This window comes from Corvus hawaiiensis, chromosome 4 (assembly GCF_020740725.1).
Source record: "Corvus hawaiiensis isolate bCorHaw1 chromosome 4, bCorHaw1.pri.cur, whole genome shotgun sequence".
NCBI lineage: Eukaryota > Metazoa > Chordata > Aves > Passeriformes > Corvidae > Corvus > Corvus hawaiiensis.
Window position 1 is genome coordinate 4,416,644 of NC_063216.1, and position 17,282 is coordinate 4,433,925.

The 17,282-nt window shown below is 43.6% G+C and overlaps 1 protein-coding gene and 1 long non-coding RNA gene across 21 annotated transcripts in view; one reads left to right on the plus strand and one right to left on the minus strand.

Annotated features, from left to right (window-relative positions):
- Positions 1-439: 439 nt before the first annotated feature.
- On the minus strand, positions 440-12,246 carry LOC125325169. Its single transcript, XR_007203220.1, has 3 exons — positions 11,988-12,246; positions 5,129-5,327; positions 440-1,503 (listed from the first exon to the last, which is right to left on the minus strand). It is a non-coding gene; the product is annotated as an uncharacterized LOC125325169 (long non-coding RNA).
- PLEKHA5 (pleckstrin homology domain containing A5) overlaps positions 11,274-17,282 on the plus strand; it is a 162,373-nt gene continuing 156,364 nt past the window's right edge. For 8 of the 20 annotated variants that reach the window (XM_048301911.1, XM_048301917.1, XM_048301913.1 and 5 more), the window contains exons 1-3: positions 11,293-11,431; positions 11,563-11,639; positions 14,512-14,569. In XM_048301911.1, coding sequence (XP_048157868.1) covers positions 11,343-11,431; positions 11,563-11,639; positions 14,512-14,569 — 224 coding nt within the window. In that variant the 5' untranslated portion in view covers positions 11,293-11,342. Of the gene's footprint in view, positions 11,432-11,562; positions 11,640-14,511; positions 14,570-17,282 lie in introns of all 20 variants that reach the window. The other 12 variants (XM_048301923.1, XM_048301924.1, XM_048301929.1 and 9 more) reach the window with 6 other exon arrangements.

The window sequence follows — 17,282 nt, forward strand, 5'->3', positions numbered from 1 at the left end:
GACACATTTGCATCCTTTTGGCACAACCATTCCAGAACCAATTTGAGTTTTCAGCCATTCAGGACTTATCTTTACTGCAATATGGTGATGACTACCCCATTATGTTGTCTTCTGTGGGAAAATGGAAGTATCTCCTGATCTCAGTCCCCTTTGGGCAGTTTATAGGATTTTTAGCTATATTTTTAGCTATTTTTTAGCATTTCTCTCCAATGTGGTTACACACTGTTGTCTTTTTCTTTCTTTCTTTCTTTTCTTTCTTTCTTTCTTTCTTTCTTTTTCTTTCTTTCTCTCTTTCTCTTTCTCTCTTTCTCTCTCTCTTTCTTTCTCTCTTTCTCTCTTTCTCTCTTTCTCTTTTTTTTTCTCTCTTTCTCTCTTTCTCTTTCTTTCTTTCTCTTTCTTTCTCTCTTTCTCTTTCTTTCTTTCTTCCTTTCTTCCTTTCTTCTTGTCATGTGTGCTGGATGCAGCCTATAACCTCAGCCTCTTCTACAGTTTATTATTACCTTCTCTTCATAAAGGTGTTCTGCTGTGACCATTTCCATTGCACTGCAATTATTATTACACTGGAAATCTGACTTTCTCATTTCTTTCCCTTTTTTTTTTTAACCTCATAGCGTTACTGGAAATGTTGTCTCTTCTGCTGGTCGTATAAACAGTGCTGCTGGTTTACATGATCTTTTCACTAGTGGTCAACAACATAGAAGAAATTGTTCCCTGGGATAGCTGGATAAAACATTTTCTTTCACAATCACATAAACAGCACTGAACAACTCTTGTTAAAAAACATCCTTTCTTCTGCTTGTTTTTCTGTTGCAACAGGCAATCTTTGTAAGTGGTGCTAGACACAGACTCTGCCTCTCATCAAGCAGAAATCAAGCATATCCTTTTCTTTGCAAACCCTCTCCTTTCCTCACATTAATAAAGGGACACACAGATGACAACAATTGCATTGTCCCACTTCCTACCACACACATTTGGGCATTTATCTGGTAAGTCCTGTGGCTCCTTTGCACAGGTGAACACACCCAGGAGGGTTTGCACTCCTCTAGCAGGGCAGCTATGTGGCAGGGAGCTCCTCTGCTGCAGCTTGTTGTGAAGCACCAGCAGCCTTTGGGCCTCTGGCGTGCTGCTGCTCACTCCTGTTTTCTATTGAGCAGGGTTGCTTCATTTTTCAGAGCTTTTGCAATCCCCTCTGCAGTTGTCTTTGTTATAGGCTCTATTTAAAAGCCCTTCCCCCTGCTCTTGCTGAGGAATTCTGGCTTTCTTTTACTGTCATTTCCAAAGATTCAGGATTACTTAATTTCTTTCTGTTTCAGAGTGCTCCTGTTTTTCTTTCAAGCTTTTCCCAGCAGCCTGATCTCACTGAGATTTTCTTATACTCTTCCTAGTATGACGATAGTATCCATTTTCCTCTTTGATGATGTTTTAGGAATAATGGCAAAGCTTGGAGAAGTTAACATCTTCAACTTGCAAGTCTGACACATGCCTTCTTAACCTCTCTAAAACCTGAAACATTAAAAAGTTACATGTTTAATGTTCTCAGTAGCTTTGTTGATGGAATTAACACGAGCATGCTGAAATGTCATGAAGAAAGCAAAGCAACCAGGGCTTATTTGGAGAAATAAAGCAGCTGATCTAGACTTGCAGAGGAGCACAAATTCCAGTGCAGAAAATGAATGCATCAGCTCTGGGAAGCAAAATGGAAAGCCAGGAGCCAGTTGTAACGGAAGGCTGAGTACAAGAGAGAGAAGAATGGTGTCACATGGACATTAAACATAGAAAATGAGTGGGCAGGGAGAAAAAAAAAGAAGTGATAGTCAGAACAGACTGGAGGGAGGGAAGCTTCGTTATTCACAGCACGAATCTGGGTCCTCTGGGGACCAGCTGGAGGAGCAGAGTTTTGCAGAAATTATCACAAGAGAGGACAGGTGCACAGCCAGCCTTGGAGAGAAGATGTAGCCTTCAGGGAAAACCAGGTGCAGGGGACAGGTCATGCTGTCACAGCTTCTACCTGTTTCTGTCCTCTGGCAAAGGAGCAGGAGCATAAATGGAGGAAGAGAGTGGCTGAGTTAAAAGGGAATGCTGGGAAAGGCAAAGATAACGAAGAGGAAGTAGGGTTCAAGGCAGAATGGGGACCAGCCATTTCAGAGGAAGAAAAGAAGGAAGTTGAGAAAGGGAGGCAAAATGAGACAGTAAAAGCTGGTGGGAGCAGCAAAACAACAAGGCAGAAAGGAAATAGAACCAGAAAATCATACAATCATGTAGACTGGAAAAGACAAGCTATTTTACATATGCAGAAATCTGTATAAAAAATTCAAGATGAAAATTCCTCAATAGAGAAAATATAATTTCAGAAAACCAGAAGTATAAGGATAAAAGGAAACTACTACAAATCAAGCTGGCTTAACCTTTGCTACAAGCTGGGACAAATGGAAATAGCTGGGGAAAAAAAGAGATGCATTAGCAGCAATATTTAACCAGGGAGCTACAGCCTGTGTGCAATGTGTGAACCACTAAGTGTTTAATGAAAGATAACCTTGTTTTCAGCTAATACAATCCTGCCACACAGGGCTCCTGCCTCCCCTGGAGAAGAGAGCTCCACAAAAATAAAAACGAAGGTTGGAAACCATTTGAATGACAATAGGATGTGAGAATATTACATAGAGTATGGTGGAACTATACAAGCATAAAAGCAAGTACAGATGAGCAGCTGAGATTCCAGCAAGACAAATGACCGTGGCTTTCTGGCTACAACAAAGTGACCCATTGCCTTAGAGGCTGGAACACTCCCCAGTTCAGCAACTGCTGTCAGGGATACTTGGTGACAGAAACCAGCTCAGTGGAACATTTTTAGTTTCTCCTTCACAAATTCCTTCCTCTCTTGTATCTTTATTACTTCTATACATATATATGCACGTGCCCTTTTTTTTCGTAGGAGTGATGCCTTTTTTATCACTAATCTGGCATTTTCTTTAATGCAACTTAACATGCAGCAGAGTACAAACAAAAGATGGTATGGAGAAAAAAAGACCAAAGGGAGTGGTAAGGGGAGAACACCACGGAGTAAAAACTAAAAAAGTTCAAAGCATCTTAAATTCTCCTGAAATGGAGGATATGGTTGAAGTAGGTTCAATCAAATAACACAGTTTTTCTTTAAAAATGAGACAGGGCTGATGAAAAGGAAGATGAATTAAGGTAACTCTGAGTACTGCAGGATCAGAAGCACCAGATTGCAAATGAGAAATCTTGTGCTATAGAGATTTGAGAAAATATTGTGCTCTTGGAAAGACTGAAATATTTGAGACATGGCCACTGTATAACTGAAACCAAAAGGAAATCTTTCAAGATACTTACAATGTTTGAAAGTACCATTGAGCATGTAATTTTCAAAATCAGATCTGAGATCAGGATACTGTAGGGATCAAGAGACCCTCAGAAAAAGGTTGCGAGAAGTACACAGCTTTAGCTTACTAAAGACTGTGAGAATTGGCTGCAGAACAGAGCTAGATCTGATTACAAGTTTTGAAAATGAAACCAGCTGATGTTACAGAACCTCATCACAAAATGTAGAAGCAGAACAGGTCTGAATAGTCAGAGGTGAAGTCTAAAAAATGGAATCAACCAGAGTGAAGTTTCATGAAGCAATGGAAGACACTGCTTGGAAGAAAATGCACAGTTAAATTCATAAGAATAAAAACATCTTGTAAAAGCTTCCCATGAGTGACTACAATTAGCTCTAAAAGAACTACTCTATATGGGAGGTTCTTTGTGGGAACTGTCCAAATGGCAGCTGTGTTTCAGATGGGATTTGTCTCCTCTGACTACAGCAGTTTACAATAAAGGTCTCTCCTTCTGCCTGGGAAGGAATCCCATCATTGTTAACAGAGTAAATGTAGCCAGAACAGCTCAGCAGGTGTGATTCAAGTGAGTGGATGTAGGTCCCTACATCAGAATAAGAACTGCTCCATAGTCTGTATTAACTATATTGACTATATTGACTAGCCCACTGCTGTTGTAAAAGAGGCCTTGGAAGACACCTTCCTTCTGTCAGGAAAATCCAACCCCAGTACCTGAAATACAGTGAGTTTGAGCTGGACACAATTTTGCAAGCCAAGTTTCAGTAACTTTTTTTCAGTTAAATAACTATTCAGCATGAGTAGGTAAAACTCATGTCATGCAGTGAACAAAATATTCTTACTGTGAGTAAAATGTAAATCAGATGTAAAGGAAACAAACGTGAAAGAACCAAACTCTGTCTTACCTCCCATGGGGAGAGCTGAGACTATGGAAGAACAGCAGTTCATGAAGAGAAAATGAAAGAGATGTGCACAGAAAAGCTGAAGTACACAAAAGTACAACAAAATAAGAACAGAATTTCTAGTAAATAGACCAGGCCACAAAGAACCTGCTAAGATGATAAAAGGTGAGTACTGTTAACAACAAAACAAGCCTTGAAACAGATACCAGCCCATATCTAAATATAGCCAAGGAAATTTTAGATCAACAAGTTAAGATATGGCTTGGATTTGCTTATGCTGCTGGGAAAATTACAGGCTAAAAATAGATTACTTTTCTTGTTGTTCTGCTGTAACACCATTAAAGAATATCACTGCAACACTGACAATCTTATGTCTAGTCCATAAAGACTGACACACGCATTTCACCAATTGTGGTAATTACAGAAAATGGCCCATGATTTGATTAAGATGTTAATGTCTTGCAAAAATAGTACCACTTAAAGCACTTCATGGCCAAGGTATCCACAACATAATGGTTTTATGGAAAATGTCATCCAGATTGCAACAAGGGTGTCTACAAAAATCTCCTGGGTGAAACACAGTATTATTTCACCTTACTCTGGAAAAAGACTGTCAGTTGCTGAAAGTTTAGTGGGAATAGCTTAAAATTCATTACACAGTTGGTATTAAATACAAACATAATGCAAATTCTTACAGCCCCACTGAAAAAAAAAAGGGGGGGAGAATGAATGCACATGACAAAAGGCATGAGAAAAGACCACATAAAAGACCACATAAATAAAGCCCTTTCAGCCACAGGGCCCTGTATATCTCACATAATGCAAACCACAGGTGAAGCTCTTCCAGATATTCCACATGAAGCTCATTCTTACTTGGTCAAGCAATTACTGGAAAAACAAAGGCAATTTTCAGGAGAAACTCAGGTCATCTTCTGCTTCTTCCAGAACAGAGAAAGCTTCTCCATCTCCTACAGTTTGAAACAGAGCAGGTTTTCATGCAACTGGACAGCAGCAGCGAAGATAACAGTGTGAAGAAAAGCAGATGCTGAAGTCTACCAGATACTGAAGAGATCTGTGAAACAGAGAAGCCAGCTGAAAGACAGAGAATTTATTTGTGTTGCACTGTATATGATTTTCTTCTAGATGATTCAAATGAGAGGGTTATTTGAAAGATGAAATCCCCTGGCTTAAGTCAAATGTGGCTAGCAATGGCCAGTGAGAGGAAAAGCGTGATATTGAGAGCACTGTATTTCCCTCACAAATTCTTTCCTTCTTAATACTATTTTAAACTAATCCTGGCAACAAACATGATTTTAAAATGCCATTTTTAACATTGTGTGAGAGTCACAGGCAACCATTGTTATGGTAGCCTTAGGGCTTCCTAAGCAAGAAGGCTGTGAAATGGTGTGAGAAGGAAGAAAAGAAGGTTCCGGAAAAGTAGCTCTCCATCTTGAAAAGTAGCCTCTTCAATCTTTTTTGAGACATTGAATATTATAGGATCAGTAAAAGAAACCTGAAGGTCCCAAATATGGCATCCATCATTTCAGGCTGGAAGACTCATCGTGTTACCTCATCATGGTATACATGGCATGGACCATACAGCAAATGAGTCTCTGAAAAGAGGCTTGCAACAAAGAAGTATTCTCTGTTCAAAATTGCACTGAATGGACAAGATGATTCTGGCAAGATGGTGCTGGTTTGGAGAATAATAAGCCCTTTTGCTTTTCTGGTGTTGCCTGCCAGGGAAAGGCAAACCTCACACTTCGGCTTTGGAGTTTGTTTTGTATTAGTCTGACTGGATCTTTAAAAGAAATCAGCCTCATATTAGGATTCACTGCCCTGAAGGAAACAAAAATTCTACACAGCACGGCTAGACCTGGAAATCACTAATTGCAGATAAAAAAATAGTTTTGAAATGAGAACAACTGCTTTTCCTGTCAAGCACAGATTGCAAAACTTACCAAGCTGTAAGATACCACTTTGTTTCTACTGCCAGGCTTTGGTTGTGTATCTCACAGTGTGTGAGGATATCTGGTGCTGATGGCAGGCAGGCTAATGACCCCATTGCCTGTTCAGTCACACTGATACTTTCCACTAACCCAGAAGAGGACTCCTGTGCCACTTGTACCAATGACCCCTAAAAACACTTCCAGCCTCGAGAGATATCGGACAGGAGCCCTGGACAGTTGTCAGGCTCTTCATTTGGAGCAAAGGAGAGGCTCCATTCTACCAACAGAGCTGTCTGCAGAGGCTGTGTTCAACAGCTTTTTTCCTCTTTCTTATTTCCTCTGACCTAGGCTAATTGCTTCTTTCATCTGCATAGAGATATCCTGACTCCAGAGAACGTCAATTAGCGGATTTGTTGATTTTTTCCCCCCTCCCCATCATTGAGGAATGTAGCCTAAAGGAGTGGTTCTCCTTTTCTCACCCCATGTGTTGGATCTAGTTATCAAGTGACCTCAGGACACATTAGTTCAGCTTATTGATCTGATAGGAAACTAATTATTTGAGAGGATTTGTGATTTATTTTCTATCAGATTAGCAAATTAATGTAATTCACCGTGGACTGCAGTATTGGGTACAAAGGCAAGAAAAAGTAACATTTAGGGATGGGATTAAAAAGGAACCCACCCTTCAGAAGTAGCTCCCTCATGAGAATCTGTAATATAAAACTGCACCTCCAGCAATGGTGTCTCCTTGCATTTAAAGGCTTATATTGTCCTGCTAGTTAAACAACATAAAAAATGTGAAGTCACAGACTCCATGAAATACCTCATTCAATTTGATTCATGTTGACAGAACACACAGACTCAACCGTGATGAACACAGGTCTGTGGAGAGGCTTTAGGTGAAGTGTTTGCGCCTGGAATGGGGCAGCCCTGGCTGTAGGGACAGACTGGGGACTGAGAGTGCCTTGGAAAGGGACCTGGAGGTCCTGGTTGAGGGCAAGCTGGACATGAGGCAACATGAGGCAGCAGTGCCCTGGCAGCCAGGAGGGACATCCCTGTCCTGGGGGGCATCAGGAACAGCATTGCCAGCTGGGCAAGGGAGGGACTGTCCCGCTCTGCTCGGGGCTGGGGCGGCCTCGCCTCGAGTGCTGGGGGCGTTTTGTGTGCCACAATTAAAAAAAAAAAAAAAAATATATATATGTAAAGCTGTTAAAAAGTGTCCAAAGGAGGCCATGAGAATGGCTAGGGGCCTTGAGGGGAAGCTGTGTGAGGAGCAGCTGAGGGCACTTGGTTTGCTCAGCCCGGAGGAGACTGAGGGGACACCTCAGTGCAGTTACAGCTTCCTTGTGAGGGGCAGAGCAGGGGCAGGCACTGATCTCTTCACTCTCACGACCAGTGGCAGGACCCGAGGTAGTGACCTGAAGTTGTGTCAGGGGAGGGTTAGGTTGGATATCAGGAAAAGGTTTTCCACCCAGAGGGTGTCTGGGCACTGGAACAGGCTCCCCAGGGGGGTGGTCACGGCCCCAAGCCTGACAGAGTTGAAGAAGGGTTTGGAAAACTCTCTCAGGCACATGGTGTGACTCTGTGCAGGGCCAGGAGTTGGACCTTGTGGGTCCCTTCCAATTCAGGATGTCCTGTGATTCTATGACTGCAGTCCACTCCCTGCTTCAGAGGCTTTGTTGGGTGCTGTGCTTATGTCTAGCTCATTTTATTCAGCTCATCGTGTTTGTTGTCACCTCATACCTGTTGGGAGAGGTGTGGATGGAATTCTCTGAGTCTTATTCAATGAATGTTCTCCCAACGCTGTTTTTAATTAATCCCATTTAAAGGGATTCATTGTTCTGTGGGCAGGGCTCCTTTGCCCCAGGAATTTTAAGTATTTTGATTATGAATACATTATTGAGCCAAAACGATTTTCTTAAAACATCAATAGTCTCACTGCTCCCTTAGTACTCCCTGACCCTGAGGGAGTTGCTAGGAAAGCTACTGTCATATGGAGGTGAAAGAGGAAGGAAAGAAGCTTGGAGAAGCTATGGAGAAACATGGGAAAAATCTCAGTGGAGCTGGGTTTTTACTTCATCCCAAACTCCCAGTGGTGGGGGGCCAGTGTACAGATGGGAGGGCTGTGTCTCACAGATTAACAGCTTGCTCCACATCCTCTATCTGCTTCCCATCGGTGACAGGAGCAGCAGATTAATACGGCCATACATGCAGAGAGCAGAGAACAGCTGTGGCAATGGTGGTCACCACTTCAACAGTCTGCCTTCAACTCTTCTGGGAGAGAAAAAAAAAAAGTCATTGGCCAGATGGCAGCATTCTGATGGATTTCTCTGAGTTTTATAAATCACGCTGACCAGTTTCACATTTGGAATCATTAGTTCATTTCTATAGTAAAAAAGAATGATGTGAAAGGTACAATATGTAGTGTCTTGAATTATGCATGCAGTCTTTATGGTGATACAAACTGCTTTCAAAGAAGAGTTTTACTCCCCTTAGTGATATATGTGTTTGTTTTTTTTTAAATGTTGTTCCTGAGTCCCTCTTTTAAGAGCATTCAGATACTTTTCTGACTGTAGAAAATACGTACCATTACTGAACTTTGCAACAAACTCCACGTGTGATTTGTTTTGATCAAAATTTTAGACTAACTGTGAAGCAAAAGTTTTAACTGTGGAACCTACAGCAGCCTTCAGAAAGAAAAACTGCCAGCACCAGCCTGCACAAATGATGCAGATGTGGTTCCCTCGTGCCCTTTGCTCCACAAAATGGTAAAACTTCGGGCTCCCAGAAATCACTGGGAGTTCAGGGTGCAGAGCACCTGGCAGGATTAGCATGTGCAAATACATTTTATTTGATGGATACTTAACATAAAATACTTGAGTCCCTGAACCGAATGTCCCTGGGTGAAGTAGAACCAAGGTCTTCCATCACTCCTTGGCTGAGCTTCCTATTCATGAGACCAGCAAATCATGCCACCACCCTATAGCACAATAATTATATTTGCAAAATAATGTGACTTCAAAGGGGGAGGAGGAGCACCTTCAGTATCCTCATAGAATAACCTCAGCTTCAGAACAGCTTGGAGCTTGGAGCAAAAGCATTTTCCTGGGAAGAGAGTGGCATGGTTTTGAATGCCCTTCATCCTTGAGGCTGAACGTGTTCCCTGCAGTGCTCGTGGTGATGACTCTGCTGCTAGCCAGCCTGTTTGCTGTGAGTTATTCAGAAATGAAACTTGTAACTCCTTCTAGGTGTGGCCTGAACACGGACAATTTATCCAGTCTCTGTGGCATATGGGGCAATAATGCCTTGCCTGAGAATTCAGAAATGTTTGGGCATATTTTAAGTACCATGATCCTGGTTTTACCAAGATGGCAGCAATTCTAAGTGCATGCAAAGCAGAAAGAGGCTGCAAAGGGGCTGGCAGAAGTTAGTTGCCTAAGGAAGCCATTTGGCAAAGCACATGCTGGGATTGGGCAGCATTTATGCACCTAAATTCTACCTAAATACCTAATTTATGGATCTAGGCCAATATAAGTCTAGCTGTGCTGCATGCAATTCTCTGCTAGGGAAAAGAATTGATTCTGCAGTGGAAGGTATCCACTGTTCTAGGGATTAAGAGCACTTGCTCTATGTTTTACTTAGGCTGCGTGGGGAAATATTAGGACATGACCTCTACCACCTCAGGAGCCCAAAACGCACATGATTTCCCCCTTGCTGCTTGCTGCCAGGCAGCTTTCCACAGCCCTTCACAGGAAGAGCCATTACTCACTTTACTCATCATCTAAGGGCTCTTGCTCTTAGGAGAGAAGGGAACTGTTTATAGAATAGCTTGTGTTTTCCCCAGTGTATCGTTCCTCTGGTAGTCTATAAATCTCAGGTGCTGTCAGCGCTGAGTGGAAATGAAGGGTATTGCTGGACAGGGAGGAATTCTTACCTTGTATCCAGTTACTTAAAGGTAACTCCAGATCTTCTCACATTCACTGCTCTTCATGTCTGGAATATCTTGTGTGGGACAACAGGGATTTAAAGTTTTGACCACATGGCATGATGGGGACCAAACCACACAACAGCTCGTCTGTCCAATTGTATTTTTCCTAAGGTGTTAAGGATGGGAGACAGGACAAAGCTGCCTGTGCAAAATACTGCCAGCTGTGAATTACCAATGTTTTGTGGGCACAGGAATGCTGCGAGACTTCCCAGCTTTAGTGCTTATTCAGAAAGTGGCTTTGCAAAGCAAGGTTCTCTTAGAAATATCACGGCCACAGCACGGTTTTAGTAATTTACATTTGTCATGTATAACTTAAATCGAAGGGGTGTATGGCTATGCATAAATGCACATGCAATCAGATTATTCATGTGAATTAAAGTATACACACAGGCACAGAGATTCAGTTCTGCAGCTGTGGATTTTACCTGAATTACTGCCACCTCCCTGAAACACTGAAAACACGGATCCATGCCATATCCCAGACCTCTTTTGGAAGACGGGCACAAAGCACAGACAGCACGGTTTGCGCGAAGGAAAAATAAGTCATCTCTTTATACTTTGAGGACTAAGCCTTTACGTAAGAAATTTCAGAAAAGCCTGAAGCGGAGGGTGTGAGAAGATCGCGTTCACCCGGGGAGGAAATAGGACAAAACTTTCAATTTCCTTTGTCCGTAAGGACCCGATGAGAGGCTGCCAGCGGTGGAGCCGGGGATTGTGGAGTTCGAGCGCTGGTGCGCGAACAAGCGGGGCCGGGGATGAGGCGCCGTGCGCTCGCCTCGCAGCCGCGGACCGGCCGGGCGCGGCTCCCGCCCTCCGTCCCTCCCTTCCCCCGGCACGGCCGCTGCCAGCCGGCGCCTCCGCACACCGGATCCCGCCCTCCGTCCCCGCGGGACGGCCCCGGCCGCCTCTCGGCGCTCCCTCCATCCCCGCGGCTCCCTCCCCGCCCGCCGGAACCCGCCCCCGCCCGGCCGGGCGCGCCCCCGCGGCCAGCGCGCCCCCGCGGCGGCGGGCGGGGCGGGGCGGGGCGGGCGCTGCGCCCTCCCCTCCCCAAGGTGTTGGCGGCGGCGGCGGGGACGCGCTCGCTGCTCGTGCCCGCGCCGCCCCCCCGCCCGCGCTCCCCTCGGCTCTCCCCGGCTGCGGCGCCTCGGCCATGGCGGAGCTGAGCGCGGAGCGGCTGCGGGCGCTGCCCGGCAGCTGGAGTTACGGGATCAGCCAGGGCGGCCGTGTCTTCTTCATCAAGTGAGCGCGGGGCCGGCCAGGAGGGGAGCGGGGCCGGGCCGGGAGGGGCGTGCGGGGAAGGGGAGGGGGGGGGAAGCAGGGGGCGGCGGGGCTGCGCCTGCCTGACTCGGTCCGTGTGTCCGTCCCCGCAGCGAGGAGGCGAAGAGCACGACCTGGCTGCACCCGCTCACCGGCGAGGCCGTGATCACCGGGCACCGCCGCAGCGCAGGTAGGACCCTGCCCGGAGCCCAGTCCGGAGCCCTGCCCGGAGCTCCTGGCCCTGCCCCGGCTCGGCCGCCCCCGCCCGCCCCTGCCCCGGGCGGGCTCAGCCCGGGGTCCCCGCGGAGCCGCCGCAGCCCCCCGGGACAACTCCTGATCCCGCTTTCCCCGCACTTCGCGCAGTTGTTCCCCCCGGAGTGAGCAGCGCTGCAGTCGCCGTGCGGTCCTGCATGTCCAGCCCGCTTGCCAGTTTCTTCAAGCGCCTTCTTCCCCTGCCCCCGAGTTGCGCCTGTGTAATGTATCTGTCTCTGCTTTCCCTCCGTTGCCTTGTATCACCCCTACGAGACTGTATAGTTACCATTAGAGACCGCCTCGTTCCTCTCGTGCTCCTTGCTGGCTGCCCTGGTTATCCACCTGCACAGCATCCTTCCTCAGTTTAGCATGAAACCGCTCATCGTATTTCTATTTCCAGCAGTACCTAGATTTAACCACGATAGGTGTACTAGAAATGTAGAGGCTGATTTCGCTAGTCACCTAGAAACCCTTTTTCTCCCTGTGCTTCCATCTAGGCTGAGTCTGTGTGGTTTCTAAGTGACTGAGAGAGGTGGAATAGGTAGGAGGAAAAGGGACTTGAAACATTAGAAATAACTTGGAGGGAGGAGGGTGGAATCAGTCTTTGCTTCTGCTGTTTGTTCCGCTCTGGAGAAGTAGCAGCAGGAGGTGCTGGAGGAGGAGGATTTACAGCAGACACTCTGAGGACCCGGAGCCAAACTCTTGACTGCTGGAATTGCACACAGGCTGCATATGCCACTGGGAGGTGGTGGAGTGTAGTAATACGTGCAGTTGTTTTCATGTATATAATCACTTGGATAATCACAGGGAAATCTGCAAGTGAATTGGTCTGTATCAGATTATTTGCTTTTTATGTTTGGTTAATACTTATGCATTGAGGAATCAGAAACAGCCCTTTAGAAAACTATGGGCAGCCTTTCTTTTCTTTTCTTTTCTTTTTTTTTTTTTTTTGAGTTGGGAATAGTTTAAAAACCACAGGTTTCTGGCTATTAGAACTCTGCAGTTTGATTTGCAACGAAGATTCTGTTGTTTATAAGAAGTCATTTAATGCTGGGAAATGGAACTACGGATTGCTATCAGGCTCCTCTGTTCTCCTGCTTTCAGTGCACAGATTGAGAAAGTGGCCTTCATCTATAGCAATATGCATGGGGGCAGATGTGTGTGAAGTGCATTGCTGCTTTGCTTGTTCAACACTAGCATTAGCTGAGTGTTAATTCTTTTTTTAAACTATTCCCACTGTCTCTGTTGACTGATGATTTCACAGTAATTTTCCAAGTGTCTCGTTTGTTTCTGCCGTTAAGTGCCTTCTAAAGGAAATGCAGTTTGCTTTTGAGTGTCAGGAGTATTGTGTGTAACAGAGCAGAGTTATCATCAGGTAAATTAAACTTGTTTCTGAACACAAGGCTCTGAGGCCTGACCTTGGGATACACTGACCATAGCTTACCAATCAGATGCCAAAGTGTCTAAAAACCAAATCTGTTCCAATAGTTTTCATCATTCATGTATGTTAATGAATCTCTCCATACATAGATAAAATCAAACAGATTAATTCTGGGGTTTATCTCTTCTTTTGCTCTGACCATTGTTTTGGAACCTAGTCAAATTATGTTCAGAATGTCTTCTCTTAAGAAACAATTTTGAGTGAATAGCACTTCTTTTGCAGATGTATATTATTGTAAAGCTCTCTGTTAAATAATTCTGTGAGGCATGTTCTAGATGGTGAGGAAAGCTTTGTCCTCCATTATGAATTGAAGTGCTTTTTATTCTTTGAGCTATTCAGCACTGGAAGGGTATTTTTTGCAAAGTTCTTACAGCAGCCATAAATACTTCTGCTGGAGAGACTTCCTGTTTGCCGTACTTCGCCCCATGTCGTTATTGAAAGACACCTTGATTTTTGTTCTGGAGAAGACGGGAGTGAAGAAAAAAGCAGCCAGAGCAAATAAGTAATGGGGGGGATAAAAACCACTGCATAACCCAGACTGAATTTTCTTTTTTTTGTCTTTAGGAAATACATTCTTGCTTCTGTAATTCAATGAGAGAGTGCTACATATCAATCATTGTTTTTATTGACAGGGGCAAACTTTTAAGGGTAGTGGTGCATCTAGAGGTGCATGGAGGTGCCCAACATCTCCAGAGCTTCCACTGCACCAGGAGGCTGTTACTTGAGAAATACTGACCATTAGTGGTATGGGGTTTTTATATCTGGACTCCTGACTCTTAGAAGTGGTAATAGAAAGGAAGAGATGTACCCACATCCTCCCCTAGATTTACATGGAAAATTATTTTCATGTAAAGTGCAACAGAGTTGTAAACACTGCAGGAACACTTGTTAGTCACAACAGTGGTGGAATTATGCTAACACAATGCTAATGCTCTGTGGTGTAGTTGATACTGTGCCTGTTCAGAAGCTTGTGACTTGCATGTAACTCAGCCAGATGGATTTCTGTTTAGGTCTCTGCCTGCCAGGTAATCTGAGGCTGCTGAAGTTCAAGGCAGGGAGATCTGGCGATGACCCTGAGTTGCTGGTCAAAGGAAGGAACGTTAAACAAGGGCAGACTTAAACCATCCTCGTTATTATTTGAGAATGACAACCCCAAATCAGATTTTCACGTGTGTAGCTTCTCTTTGCTTACAAAACTGACAGTAAGAGAGTCTTGTGAGTCAATTCTAAAATACTTGTTCCTGGGACTAAAGGTTTTGACACGTGGAATCAGGCACAGTATTTTAACTACCCTAGTGCTAGGGAGTAGACCAGTATGGCTAGCACCATTTCAAAAGGTAATTGGAATGTTTTGCTGCTTGTTTTCCAGACTTACCCACAGGTTGGGAGGAAGCGTATACTTTTGAAGGTGCAAGATACTATGTAAAGTAAGTTGAATGTTTGTCACAATACTATAATTTTCAATTAGTTTGTCTAAATGTTACTAATTTCGAATGCATTTTGAACTGTATTTAATTGTTATCCTGTAAATCCTAATCTGTCATAGGGTATGTAGTCCTTTGTTTACTGAATCTGCACAGCTAAAACAATTTCTTGACTTTTTTTGTTAATTAAAGCTGTTTGAGGATGCAGATTCAAATGCAATTTCTGCTGTAAGTGTAACCATCTAGCAGCAAATGTCCTTGCAAGCCAAGAATACCTTGAATTTGTCTGTTTGACATTTTTGTGTGTACCCTCTCGTGCCATAAATGCTTTCACAAAGGCAAGATCTTTCTTCATCACTGGGAGAAGAGTCTTGATTTCAGCCCTGTTCTCTAATTACATTGTTTGAAGCCACACTGAAGGTTTAATTTGGCCATTTTCTTTGCAGACCTCCTGCTTCTAGCATTGATTTCCATTATTTTTTTTTTGTTCTGGTTGTAGTATGTTTTGAGGAGCACATTCACTGTGGTAGGCTTGCTGTGTGTATTGTCTTTTTGGATGAGAGACGTGAAAATAAAGCTCTTGTGTAGAAGTTCAGTGGGTGCATTGGTTGGATCTGTACAAACTTCTTACAAGCTTTTCCTCTCCAGATAGTTAGACCATCCTTATCTGGAAAATATTTAAGTGGCAGCTATGTATATTTGTCTGGTTAATATGCTTCTTTTTCTTCTATTTAACAATTCACAGGCTTTTCTCAATTCATTCAGGAGTTTTTACTCACTGCACTGTGTGTTTGGTTTGCTGTCTTTAAATTAATAATGTCATCAGTGGGATAACTTTTATGAGTGAAGGTTACAAATAGAGTTTATTGGCTGCAGGTAGGTTTTTTCTGTGTTGTAGTGTTGAGCACAAGGTTGCTGCTCTGTGTAAGATGCGCTGTAGACAGCATGAGGTGGACGTTATTTATGTGTTTCGTGGTTTATTTTATATGAGTGTGTTTGATTTGGTCCTAAACAAAATTTAGAAACACATACTGAAGAGTAATGCTCCCAAAAATCTGACCAGAATAGGTGCTGTGGTGTCTAGGAGGGCAGACTACTTGTGAATAGGCAACGTGTTTGTTTTCCTGTTCTGTTCTGCCTTCTTGCAATTTACATTGCACGAGTTGTGCAGCAGTTGACCAGAAATACACCAGACTGAGGACAGGGATCCATTAAGAGTTTCACCTCTGGAGTTCTGTGAAGATCATTAAATGAAGACAAGTAAGAATTAAAGTAAGCTGTGTTTGTGTGTATATGCAATAGAAAAAAAATAATTCTTCTAGACCTTGAGGTGGAACCTTTTCTTGTAGAATAAACCTATGAGCAGTGTGTTGGCCAGCTGTAGTAACTGGAAAATGACAACTTGAGTTTTCCTGGAATAAAAAAAGTATGTGAACCGCTATTGTAGAGCGACTGATGCTCTTCTGGACAGACTTAGTGAGTGGTAGGTTGTTTGTGTACTCTTGTCCTTTCAAGATCTCCTGTTCAAGGTGTTACCATAACTGTTTGGATGTACATGGAGCTGATTGTTTTGCTGATAGCCAGCACAAAATAGCTCCGTTTGTGTTTGGAAGTTGTGCTGCCTTTGAAAACATGTTGCACAAACACTTCTCTGTGATTTGATAGCTGTAGGAGGATAGCAGGGATGGTGCTGTCAGGCCCGCCGAAAGGTTCACGTGGTCTGACCAGTTTGGCATCCTTACTTAAATACTGGTTTGTTGTGTAGAGTCTCAGGCTGAATTTGAATTCCTGCCCAGTGATAGCTTCTCCTTTTAAAACTGTCTCAAATTCAGCCCTACTGGTGCTAGAGAGGATGTGAGAGCTAACGTAGACAGGGTGACAACGTTATAATCACTGTCTTCTGATCCTAGGCAGTGTAACTCCAGGTGATGTGTTGATTATAATAATTCTGGTTGTCTGAGTTTTAACTACTGGGGGCCTTCTGCATGAGGGGCAAACAGCATGGGCTGTTGTGACCTTCTGCTGTACAAACACTCTCACATGTGGATTTTTAACCATAACCTGCTCATTTGTGTGTACTGATTTGCTGAATATTAGTATTTTGTTATGTCGATTACCCCATAATAAAACTATGTTAAAACTATAAACTTTGAAAGCTTGTTTGTGGTTAAGTCTGAAAGAAATACATTGGTTTATGTTCTGTGTGAGTTACAAAGTTACAAGGAAATGAATGTTAATGTCACGCTTTTTGATGCTTCAGCCACGTGAAACCTAGCTGTTGGATTCCTGCAATGTGTCCAGTCAGAGAGTTAGACAAGGAGGATAGTCAAGTTTCCTGATCACATAAATTAGTTGACCTAACTTCTGAGGCACAGCTTCAAATATGTAGGTTGAATGGAAGTGTTTAACAACCCTCCTTTATGGTAAGATCTTATGCTAGACTGTGTTTGAAAATAAAAACCTTTTGAAAATTATTCTTCTGGTTCTTTAATAATAGGTCTTCAGTGTTCCAAGTGGGTGTGTTGCTGAATCTATTACTGTGCTTTTTTTGGCTTTGATGTAGTAAACACAGTATAATCAAATTGGGATAATGTCGAGGAGATAATCGTCAGCTAAATCTTAGCATTCCTTGGACTGGCATTTCAAACAAATGACTCAGTATACAGACTGCATTGAAATGTGATTATTTTTAAAGGACACTATTTTTCTTGGGATG